At 37.5% G+C, this 11,969-nt stretch overlaps 2 protein-coding genes across 4 annotated transcripts; one reads left to right on the top strand and one right to left on the bottom strand.

Annotated features, from left to right (window-relative positions):
* Window positions 1–988: 988 nt before the first annotated feature.
* On the top strand, window positions 989–2,955 carry LOC108323431 (uncharacterized). 3 transcript variants are annotated; one of them, XM_052879787.1, is made up of 3 exons: window positions 989–1,425; window positions 2,530–2,572; window positions 2,658–2,955. In XM_052879787.1, exons 1-3 carry the CDS (start codon window positions 1,108–1,110, stop codon window positions 2,807–2,809), a joined length of 513 nt encoding a protein of 170 aa, XP_052735747.1. In that variant the 5' UTR covers window positions 989–1,107; the 3' UTR covers window positions 2,810–2,955. The 3 variants fall into 3 exon arrangements, with proteins under 3 accessions (XP_052735747.1, XP_017411378.1, XP_017411377.1); XM_017555889.2 differs by having other exon boundaries at window positions 995–1,425; window positions 2,719–2,955; XM_017555888.2 differs by having other exon boundaries at window positions 1,007–1,425; window positions 2,530–2,605; window positions 2,719–2,955.
* A 2,191-nt stretch (window positions 2,956–5,146) lies between these two features.
* Window positions 5,147–11,608, bottom strand: LOC128197571 (uncharacterized). Its single transcript, XM_052879643.1, has 9 exons — window positions 11,523–11,608; window positions 8,650–8,831; window positions 8,028–8,129; window positions 7,691–7,784; window positions 7,481–7,607; window positions 7,125–7,403; window positions 5,758–5,862; window positions 5,602–5,671; window positions 5,147–5,493 (listed from the first exon to the last, which is right to left on the bottom strand). The coding sequence occupies exons 1-9, from the start codon at window positions 11,606–11,608 to the stop codon at window positions 5,147–5,149; spliced, it is 1,392 nt and encodes a 463-aa protein (XP_052735603.1).
* Between the last annotated feature and the right edge of the window lie 361 nt (window positions 11,609–11,969).

Raw genomic sequence — 11,969 nt, 5'->3', positions numbered from 1 at the left:
GCAGTGTGCTATGTAGAACTCATGCAATCATCATTAAGGAAGCTTCGATCAGTCATGTCTGCTTCCTTTAATCATCTTCTAATTCTACCTCCTACGTGTTGCATAATCATACATAGTCTTACACAGCATTTAGTAATTTGATTCTTGTATGTATGTGTATTGATTAGTTGATTTGCTGAACATGTAAGAGCAATGCTCAGCAACTTGTAACAGTTGTCTGCATCGATCTCTCCCCATTGATTTTAGCCATTTTTGTGTATCAACTAAATACCTTTGATGCATCGCTGTCCAACTACATTTTCAGCTTTTCCACTATATACCTAACGCCCATGCTTAAATAGTGGCTATAACCTTTTTACAGAAGACAAAGAAAACGACCATATCTTGTAACAAAGGGTGCCCTACTTCTTCAGCCACCTAATTTTCTGTGGAGGATACGGACGAGGTGCTCCTTTGTATTATTCTTACTCTCATCACTCATATTTGGCTAAGGTCAAAAATAAGGAGTGGAGGATAAAAGAAGAGTTCTTTAGTTTTGATATTCACACAGAGCCTGATTCATTGGAGAGACATAATAACAATGATATATGAGTCCAATAATATAAAGGACTGACACCATTTTCTATCCAAAAACTTAAATAATGGGTTTTTCATCTTTATATAATGTTTTATTTTCTTATTTATATTCAACGTGCGACTTAGACTCACACTTGGATTTCCAACAATAAAAAAATTCCCAAAAATACAAATAATACAAGAAATCTATGCACTAATGTGATTTTCTGTGACATGTTCTTGTAATCGATTACAGCAAAAAGGGTTAGCGTCGATTTCTCAGCATTAAAAGCTGAAAAGGACGTGATTTTGGACTCTTTAAAGGTCATATACATGTAGACATATGCATAATACATAAAATGACAAAAGGGTTCCACTCTTCCAGTGAACTCATTGTTATTTGTTACATACATCATAATGACAGCACGTCTCTCTTCTATTCTATAGTCACTTTCTGGTTCCTTCCACTTTGAAAGCCATCGTTAGTGTCAACTATATCTCTCTAAGCATAAGATTGATAAACACGGTCCTCTTTGCTCTCAGAATATCTTCATGATGAGCCTGAAAAACACTAAGAGGACAATGAGGAATGGCTTCATGTGCCCCTCTGAGGCATCAACAGCAGTTTGGTCTGTGGTTGTGCCTCGGAGTAGGAGTAAGATACATAAAAGAAGTGTTTCTCTGGATGATACAAGGTTGTTCAACTGTTCTAGCTACTCCAAACTTGTTCACTCTGCCACTGCCACCTTCAATTCAGCAGCTCACAAGAAATGTGACTCTCTCTCTTCAGCAAACATCCAGCAGAGAAGCCAAGATCAAGACAATGGATCAAGCCAACTTCACAAAACGACAGCAGATCATGTCTTCCAGGTTCACACTTTCTCATTCCATGTCAAATGCGATGCAAATTACAAACATTTCCTTCATTTCTTTTTTGTAAGCCATTCTACTCGTTGCAGGAAAAAACTTAAGACAGAAAGTATTAGTGTTTGAACCATTCGGATACTTATAGTTTTTCCTTCCTTGTTTTCCTACTAATCTTTTGTATTAGGAATATTATTCGTATATTTCACATGTTCAAGACACTGATTATATATTTAATCTTTATTCATAAAATAATTGAAGAAGTTATGGGAAAATGCATCATTAATCATGTATGGGACAACCTAATAACCAATACAATTAAGTTCTCTTGTGGATACGATTTTGTGCAACCATATTTTGTTTGTACAGATTGATTTTTTTTTCTTTTTTTGTACAAATTAATAGTATTTTTTGCAAGCTAACCTTTCTTTCTCTTACATGATTGTAGAATTTTTTGTACAGTCCTTTGCTTTACCTGTTCTGTTTATATCACGCAAATGATGAGTCCCTTTGGGAAAAATTTGAAAAAAGTGTTACGATTAATTAAAGCAAGTCCTTAAACTTTAAGAAAAAAACAAATGAAAGGACCTATTCTAATTCTTTTGTATAGTAGTTCAAAACTACCAATTCAAATTCTTAAAACAGCAAGTAACTGCTGTGAGCATATTAATATAATGAGTCCAAAATAATAGACAGAAGAAAAGGAGATGGATTTCCATTTTCTTGCTGCACATGTCAGACTATTTCCTTTTCTGCCACTACTGCCAGTATGGTCAAATACATTGGTCAACTAAGCCTCAACAGTTGTACATTGAACTCTGCAAAGCCGCGCGTTAATTATATATAGATACCTTTCTTAATAAGAAGTCTTTTTAAAATGATAACAAAAGTATATTGGTATTTAGTTCAAAGTAGACAATATCTTAATATATATGAATATGTATGTATATTTAACCTACACAGCGTCAATACTGCAATTTTATAATACAGCTATACAGTGTTTGCATGTGCTTTTCCCTTTCATTCATCAAATCACTTTTTTTTTCTCTTATCTTTGCATTTTACTCTCTAATTTTGAAGGGGTTATGTTATGTATGTGTTTATTTTCAGGTGGTTGTGATGAAGGTATCTATTCACTGTGAAGGATGCGCTGGTAAAGTGAAAAAGCATCTGTCTAAGATGGAAGGTTCATTGCATATATATTTTGATAATCTGAAATTGATAAAATTTATATGTAGGTAGAAATGGTGTAGTAAGTAAAGTAAGGTTGTGTTTTGAACATATACAATGCAATGTCAGGAGTCACATCATTCAGTGTAGACGTGGAGTCGAAGAGGGTGACAGTGATGGGATACGTTTCTCCGGTGGGAGTTCTTCAGAGCATTTCTAAGGTCAAGAGGGCTGAGTTCTGGAATTGTTAGAGCCATGCACTAATGTTCCAAATTTTTCTTGCTTTTACCACAGCAACATTTCATGTTTGTGCTTAGATTCATGTTGGATGACTTGGTATCACGTTAAAAATATCAACTTCTTTTATTTCAAGCAAATGTTCATTCATACTGCTATCTTATGACCATTCAGTCAAGATGGAATGGTCAGACACGTACAATAATAGTTACAAAATGTCATTCTAAGTTAGGATAATTAGATTTAATATTCATTCACTCACGATAAAATATGATTATTATCAAATAGACTATAATTAAACAATTATTTATTCCAAAATTTATAAAAGATAAAAAGACAGAGGATAACATTTAATATGTATTTATTATTGTAACGGTCAAATATTTGCTTACTTATAAAGGACAATTAGAACGAACCATAATCATATGGTTGAACAAAATTTGAATTGTCACTTAGTGTCGTCAAAACGAGTAATCCGATCCATCACGGGTTGGTCAGTTAAACGGATTAGTTTACTGACTCACTTAATCAAAATAAAAAAAAAGTATCAAATAATCCAAATGTAATCTAAAACCAAACACAAAAAGCAAACAAATAAATTTCTAAACTTGATCATTTTTGTGTCACTTATCCAATTATAATATTAGAATCTTGAATAGATGAATCCATAATATTTTTCTCTCTTTAAAACACATTTTTTTCTCCTAATCTACAACACAATAAAAAAGTATTAACTAATAATATTGAAACATAAATTAATAAATAATTAAATTAAATTAGATGGATTGTGAGTCAGTTCACCACAAATTCAATCTGAGTAAGCCGAGTTTTAAGTATACCAAATTAAAAATTAATCCGTATCAAAAAACGAAATTAATCCACAGATTCTAACCCATTTTAACGGCGATAAATATAATAAACAACTAACCACAAACTCATAACCCAAACAATACTTAAATAGAAATCAATGCAACAACAGCACTGGCCTCTCACAAGGCTACTCACGAGTGCTTCAACTTGGACTGGGCCTAGCTTCTTCGTCGTGGCCCGTGGCCCAATAATTTATGGGGAGTTGCTCCCTCCACCCCCACGCATCTCTTCCTCCACCTCCCCTTTACTTTTTTGCCCCTTCCTCTACCTTTCCTTTACTATTTTGCCCCTCAGTAACATTTTATTTTAAAAATTATTGTCTTTTAATTTTATTCATTTATAACACGTAGTTCCTTGTATGAGTAAAATATTTTTCTGCAAAGCTTGGTGATCGTGAAAAAAATTATCAAGCAATCTTTCTCTTGTTCTCGGTACAGTACGTGGTGCAGTGCGTTTATGGTGTAGTGTTGTTATTGTGGTTCCTCTCCAGGTACGTAGTCATAATCCTTCCTATAATCCCAAACCCTAAACGTTTCTCATACTTCCAATAATCTTTTTAATATCCAAAGCCTGTAATATTTGCTTAAAATAAAACCGAAACTTAAAAGCAAACTGTTTCTGGACGGATGACATCCTTCAACGGATGTCAACATCCGTTGAAGGCGAAACGGATGTCGACATCCGTTTTGCCTTCAACGGATGTTGACATCCGTTGAAGGATGTCATCCGTCCAGAAACAGTTTCCTTTTAAGTTTCGTTTTTATTTTATTTGTTTATTTTGTTTTTATTTTATTTGTTTATTTTATTTACAGTAAGTTATATTTAAATTTATAATTTTAAATGTTATATATGCACTACAAAAAAGTAGGGTATTACCGAAGGCCAGAAGCCCTCGGAAAATGTCAAAGGCCGTCGATAATGGGTGTTTACCGAAGGCTTATCGACGGCCAAAAATCCTTCGGTAAATCTCTTGTCGCTAACAATTACCGAGGGCTTCTGCCCTTCGGTAATTACCGAAGGGCAAAGGCCTTCGGTAATTACCGAAGGGCAAAGGCCTTCGGTAATTACCGAAGGGCAAAGGCCTTCGGTAATTACCGAAGGGCAGAAGCCTTCGGTAATTACCGAAGGGCAGAAGCCTTCGGTAATTACCGAAGGGCAGAAGCCCTCGGTAAAGCCTTCGGTACGGTGCAGAGAAATATCTGTTTTAATTGTTTTGCTGTTCTACCACACATACCTGCATATCATATTCACAACACACAGACCTGTATAACAGTTTCAATTTACAAACAAACAGACCTGCATATATATATTGTCCATCCCAAAATTTTATATTCATTGATGGAAAAGCATAAAGTACTATAACATTATTATCATAATGTACTAACATCAATTATATTCTAACAATATCATAATAACATTTAAATGTACTATGATCAATAACAAAATGAAACTAAAAATCTACATAGTCTTCAGAAAGATGTTCATCCTCCTGGTCATCTGTAGATGGCTGGACTGGTGTGGGCTGGACTGGTGTGGGCTGATGAGGGACGGCGGGTGACGGGGAGGGTCGTGGCTGGGTCGGAGGGACAATGGAAGGAGTGTCTGAAGTTTGAGGCAGCGCTCTCATGACCAGGGCCTTGAAGCTTGAGAACTCATCTCTCAAGTCACTGTATTCTTCTCTCAATGCACGGTTTTCGTGGTCACGTTGGTCCAGTAGCTGTGTCAAGCGCTGGATGGCCTCGTCAGCAGAAGAGGTGGAAGAAGAAGGTTGATGCTTCAGTGTACCTCCTTTCGATGCTGTATAGTTTGCAGCAAGTTGTCCTGCACCGTAGACTCGTCCCTTTTTCTTCCCACCAACGACATCGACCCAGCACTGTGTCCTACGGATGTCGTCATCTGTATTACTCGTATCATCCGGTGTAGGAGCTGACCCATGTTCGGATCTAACCTGTGAAAGTCTCGTAGAAAAATCTTCCTGTTCAAACAATAAAAGCAATGTCAGAGAATGATACAATAACATAATCATGTGGATTACTAATACTAGGAGTGCTATTTGCTTACATGAGTCTTGCGAGACCTTTCATCAACGAATTCATTAGTGCCCTTCCGAACATGGGTCTGTGCAAAGACCTCGTCAACATGGACCGCTCGTCCAAGAGCTTGTGCCTGTAACATAATTTAGACTTAACATGGAATCCAATAATGTGGAAACCAAAGGAGATAAACCCAGCTTTTTCCAATCCAAATTCCAAATTTAACTGTGACTAAAAACCAAACAGCAACTAAAATGTACACTGCAGCAGCAAAATGAGTAGAAAAATGATGGTTTCAGTGGTAAAAATGAGTGGCAGTGGTTTTAGGGATCAAATGACACCTAAAGGAAGTTTATATCATCATATTGAACATGTAGAAGCAGTGAAACAAGCAAGAAAAAATCTACTGCAGAATTTCAGTTGTGCACTTGCTAAAAGTGACCAAAATTTGGTGATGTAGCAAGTATATTTCGGTTTGGCTCAAAATTGACCATATGAACAATAGAAAACAACTTTCAATTCACCAAAAATGACTCCATAAGCAATGAAACACAACCATAACAGTCAAGCTCTCAATATGAGGTGTGCACTTGCAAATTTAAGGCAAAAGTGATGGTTCAAAAGGTGATTTGGTACATTGGCTGGAGAAAGACCAAATGAACAGTGCTAACAACTTTAAACCATCAAATTGAAAATGTTTAAGCACTAAGACAGTCAAGGGACACAATGCAGCAGAAAATCACAAGTTCACTTCCACATTTAGGCAAAATTTGGTGGTTTAATGGGTCATTCTGCATAAACACGTTTGGAAACATTATTTGATGGTTGGGGCAACTTTTATCATCAATTTGAACATGTTTAGACACTAAGACAGCAAAGAATCACACTGCACTAGAAAATCACTACTTCACTTCCAAAATAAGGCAAAATTGATGGTTTAGGAAGTGATTTTGCATATGAGCTCAAATTTGACCAAATGAACAGTGCATACATGTTTCAAATGGTAAAATACACTTGCACAAATGTGTAAAATGCACTGAAATGGACAGATTCAACAAAACACCCCTGCTGTAGCCAATTATGCAGCACTTTTTACTAAAAAAATTGCACTAGAATTCAAGGAAACACTGCAATCATGTTTATCATCATCAAATAAATTTGTTCAAAGTTGTAGATGCAAAAAAAATCTGAACAAAACAGATTGCACATGTCAAACCAGAGAAGTATTTTTATGCAGATTTTTAAATAAGTTTATGATGAACTCAACCACTCATTTTGCAATTAAGTGATTAATATGAGTTGCTACACCTTTAGCAATGCTTATCAACATCAAACATACTTGCACGATGCTTAAGAGACAAGAAAATCTGGACAGAAACAGCTTGAAGAGATTACCATACGAATGGCATGCTCGTGAATCGTGATCGACCCACCAGTATGCAAGGCACCACCCCTTTCAGACGATCTGTTCTTCTGGGCTGTAGCAGACTTCTTACGAAACTCTACTGTGTTCCAATGTGCAAGCAAAGAGTTCCAAATAATTTCGCCCATCCAGTCAGGGCGCTCCCCTGCAATCCTGGCATCCCTAAACATCTCTGAGAGCCGATGAGATGCTTTCATGTGAAAATTTCTATGAATTTGACTTTCATGCTCAGCTTTCCACTGCACCTTCTTCTGTAATGATGAACAAAACAAAAATTGATTAAGACATGGTAAGATATGAATGATAATTAATTTAAAGTGTTCTTGACCTTAAAACGCTCCCAGAATGGCTTTCTGTCGTCTATAGGTATGGCTCCCCAAGTAGGCCATGGAGTCAAATACTGTTGCTTAATTGAACGTGTTATGGCCTGGGAAGCAACTCTGGAGGGAATAAACCTTCATATAAATAAATAAAAGTCATTTCAGTAAAGAAAGTTTAAAACATCAATCAAAGTTAAAACTGGGATTAAAGTATTTACCCTTTTCCATATGGCTCAATCCATGGTCGATCATGGAAAGGCGGGTCAACATCTTCAGCATCACCAGCTGAAGGTGGTGTAGAAGATGAGGAAGCTATAGAAGTAGGGTCAGGGGGAGGAGTGGGGGTAATAACCTCAGGGGGAGGAGTGGGGGTAATAATGATAGGGGGAGGAGTGGGAATAATAATCACAGGGGGAGGCAGAGGCTCTTCTGCATGGGTAGGAGCAGGAGGGTGTACAACAGGGGTAGGAGGAGGAGGATGTACTGCAGGGGTAGGAGAAGGAGGGTGTACTGCAGGAGTAGAGGGAGATTGTACTGTAGGGGTAGGTAGTGTACTAGGCACCCTAAGTACATACTTTGGGGCCTTCCGTTGCCTTTTTTTAGGCCTGGCTACCCCTTTTCCTTTATCAGGTTTATCTGAACCTTGTCCTGTCATTGCTGCATTTGAAATGTTTACACATAAAGTGAAACAATAGAAAAGAATAAGAAAGGATCACTATAAATTAAAGTGAATTTAAAATTACTACATGCATGACAATAACGAAGGATGACTACAAATGAAATATTGTAACCATTCATGTCTCTATTGAAATGATAGTTCAATTTGCTACAATATTTAAGATAGTCGAAATTCAATCATCGTCATCATGATCTTCATCTTCATCTTCATCTTCTTCATCATCATCTTCATCTTCTTCATCATCTTCATCATCATCATCATCTTCTTCTTCTTCTTCTTCTTCTTCTGCTTCATCATCATCATCATCTTCTTCTTCTTCTCCTTCATCATCATCATCATCATCACCACCACCTTGTGCAGGTGCTTCTAATTCATCTCCATCACCATCAGGGTCGCGCAATGCGGTTATAGGTTCAACTTCAATAATTTGTTGTGGTTGTGACATTTGGTCAAGTTGGTAGGCAACATCCTCCTCAACCTCATTTGAGTCAATGCGACCTCTAGGCTTGGTTTGTACTGCTACAGCCCAACCACGCTTGTCTATACTGCGGAATGGTGGATATGGCACGTAATAAGCCTGTCTGACATTAGTTGGAAGAATGAAAGGATCAAACGGTCTATATTTGTTTCTCAAGTGGAGTTCGACAATGTTAAACCTAGGATCCACTCTAGTACCAGCTCTAGAAGGATCAAACCATTCACAATAAAAAAGTACAACTCTGTTTGGAGAAGTAGTGCTGTTGTACTCTAGCTCATATATTTTTTGAATGATGCCATAGAAATCATCATAACAACCCTCTGTAAGGCCCTTGACGTACACACCACAATTTATTGTTTTCTTTCCTTTAGACCATTCATGTGTATGGAATTTGTAACCATTGATGAAGTAAGTGTGCCATTCTTTCACACATTTCATTGGCCAATTGGAGAGATGTCTTAACTCTTGAACCGTTGGAGTCAATGCCTGATTAAAAACCTACAAAGATACCAAATTCATTTTTAAAGCAAGCGTCAAATTAACCTTGCTCAAAACATAGGAAAAAGTATGGACCTGATTTCTAAACCATTGGGGAAACTCTGAGTGTATTCTAGCAGAAGCATTTCCTTCTACGACTTCCTCAGCCACAAGAAATGAGCTGGTACAAATGAAATTAATTAGTGTATAACAATGTAACCATTGCAAAGGTAAGAGTTGAATGATAACATACTCAAGGTACGGTTTAACTTCACTGCAATTGATTAAGACATGGACATGAGCAGAGTTGAATTCAGCATCACTTAACCAATGAGTGAATTCTTTCCCGGCATGACGGCCTAATTGTCGAAAAACTGATAATGAACCTTGACGTTGTTCAGCTTGCCATTGCATTTCGTTTCTGACATTAGTGGGGGACAACAAGAAGTTTTTGAAATAATGTGAACAAAAATAAGTTGTCTCTCTGTGCAAGTAAGCTGCACAAATTGAGCCTTCTACTCTAGCTTTATTTTTAACAGAACGTTTGGATTCTCCCATAAACCTTTCAAAGGGATACATCCACCTGTATTGCACAGGTCCCCCAAGCCAAGCTTCATATGAAAGATGGATTGGAAGATGCTCCATTGAATCAAAGAATGCAGGAGGGAATACTCTTTCTAATTTGCAGAGGATAATTGGAATATTTTCGTCCATCTTTCTTAAGCAGTTTTCCTGTAGTGTCGTGCAGCACAGATTTTTAAAGAAGTTACTGATTTCTATCAGTGGATGTATCACGTGCTGTGGCAAACAACTAAAGGCAAGAGGGATTAAAGTCTCCATGAATACATGACAATCATGACTCTTCAACCCTTGAATAGTACCATTTTGAACATTGGCACATCTGGACAAGTTAGAAGAATATCCATCTGGCATTCTAAGCTCTTTGACCCATCCACACACTATTCTTGCCTCATCTTTTGACATGACGTAGCTGGCCTTTGGTTTCAAGAATCGACCGTTACCTTGCGCCTTCAACTCTAAGTCTTTTCGTGCACAATACAGAGGTAAATCTTTTCTGGCTTTGTCATTATCTTTTGTCTTACCAATAACATTCATAATTGTGTTGAAGATGTTGTCAAAGAAATTTTTTTCTATGTGCATGACATCCAGGTTATGTCTTAGCAAGTTGTCTTTCCAATAGGGAAGATCCCAAAATATGCTTCTTTTAGTCCAATTATGCCATTCTCCAAACCCTTCTATCCTATTGTGTCCAGATTCAGTGACTTTTGGATAGTCTTTCACTCTTCTCCAAACATGTGATCCACTCAACTTTGGCGGGGGTATATCCGTTTCAACTTGCCCTTTGCGAAATGCCTTTTTGTTTCTTCTAAAGGGGTGATCAATGGGCAAGAACCGCCGATGACAATCAAACCAACAACTTTTTCGACCATTAGTCAATTGGAATGACTTTGTATGTTCCATGCATTGTGGACAAGCTAATCGACCATGGGTGCTCCAACCAGATAACATGCCATAGGCTGGAAAGTCATTAATAGTCCACATCAAAGCTGCCCTCATAAGGAAATTTTGCTTCCTTGAAACATCATACGTCCAAACACCATTCCATAGCTTTTTCAGATCATCAATCAAAGGCTCCAAATAAACATCAATCCCTGATTTGGGATTAGATGGACCTGGTATTATACACGTTAAAAACATATAAGGCTTTGTCATACACATCTCAGGTGGCAGATTGTATGGGGTAACTATGACGGGCCAACATGAATAAGGTGATGCAGACGCCTGAATGTACGGCGTAAATCCATCAGAGCATAGACCAAGTCTGACGTTACGCGGTTCACTAGAAAAGGACGGATGTTTACGATTGAAGTGCTTCCAAGCTTCACCGTCAGAAGGATGACGCAAAACTCCTGCAGTTTTCTTACCATCATGCCATGTCATGTGTTGTGATGTTTGCATTGAAGTGAACATTCTTTGTAATCTTGGAATAATGGGCAAGTAGAACATTGTCTTTAAGGGAATTGCTTTTTTCTGCCTCCGTCCTGCATGCATCGTATGATATCGAGGAGACCCACAAAACTTGCATTCAACCAACAAAGCATCATTTTTGCCACTATCATTGTCATAGAATAACATACATCCATTAACACAACAATCAATCTTCTTGGCTTCCAATCCCAACATTGAAACACATCTTTTGGCTTGATAACAATTCTTCGGAATAGAATTGTTTGGTGGTGTCAGATCTAAAATCAATTTTGTATAATGATCCACTGCTTGATTGGGAACGTTCCAATTAGATTTACCAGCCAACAGTCTGATGGACACTGACAATTTTGACTCAGATGAACCTTCAAATACAGGTAGATTTGCCTCTGTCAGTAATTTGTAAAACCTCTGAGTGGCTTCATTTGGAGACTCTTCAGAATGACTACCGTTTGCTTCTTGTTCGTCATGTCGATGAAGAGCATTGTTGACCATCTCTTGCATATAGGCAAATTGATCTATCTCAGATGTATGTACAACAGTATTCGAACCTGATGCAAGCCGATTTTGAACTCTATAGGAGGTCGAAGGATTTTCTTCACCATGAAATGTCCAAACCGTGTAATTAGGCATGAACCCTTTTTGGTATAGGTGAACTTTAATCTCTTCATCTTTCAAAATCCTTGTACATTCGCACTTCATGCATGGGCATCGAATCCCTCCATCAATGGCATAATAATGACTGCGTCGAGCCGTCTCCACAAACTCTTGAACTCCGATGACAAAAGATTCCTTCAAACCTCTCCTTCCGCTATAACAACGGTCGTACATCCATGCACGATGGTTGAGAAAATAG

Source organism: Vigna angularis, chromosome 6, assembly GCF_016808095.1.
Source record: "Vigna angularis cultivar LongXiaoDou No.4 chromosome 6, ASM1680809v1, whole genome shotgun sequence".
Taxonomy (NCBI): domain Eukaryota; kingdom Viridiplantae; phylum Streptophyta; class Magnoliopsida; order Fabales; family Fabaceae; genus Vigna; species Vigna angularis.
This window is presented reverse-complemented; position numbering and strand designations above follow the sequence as displayed.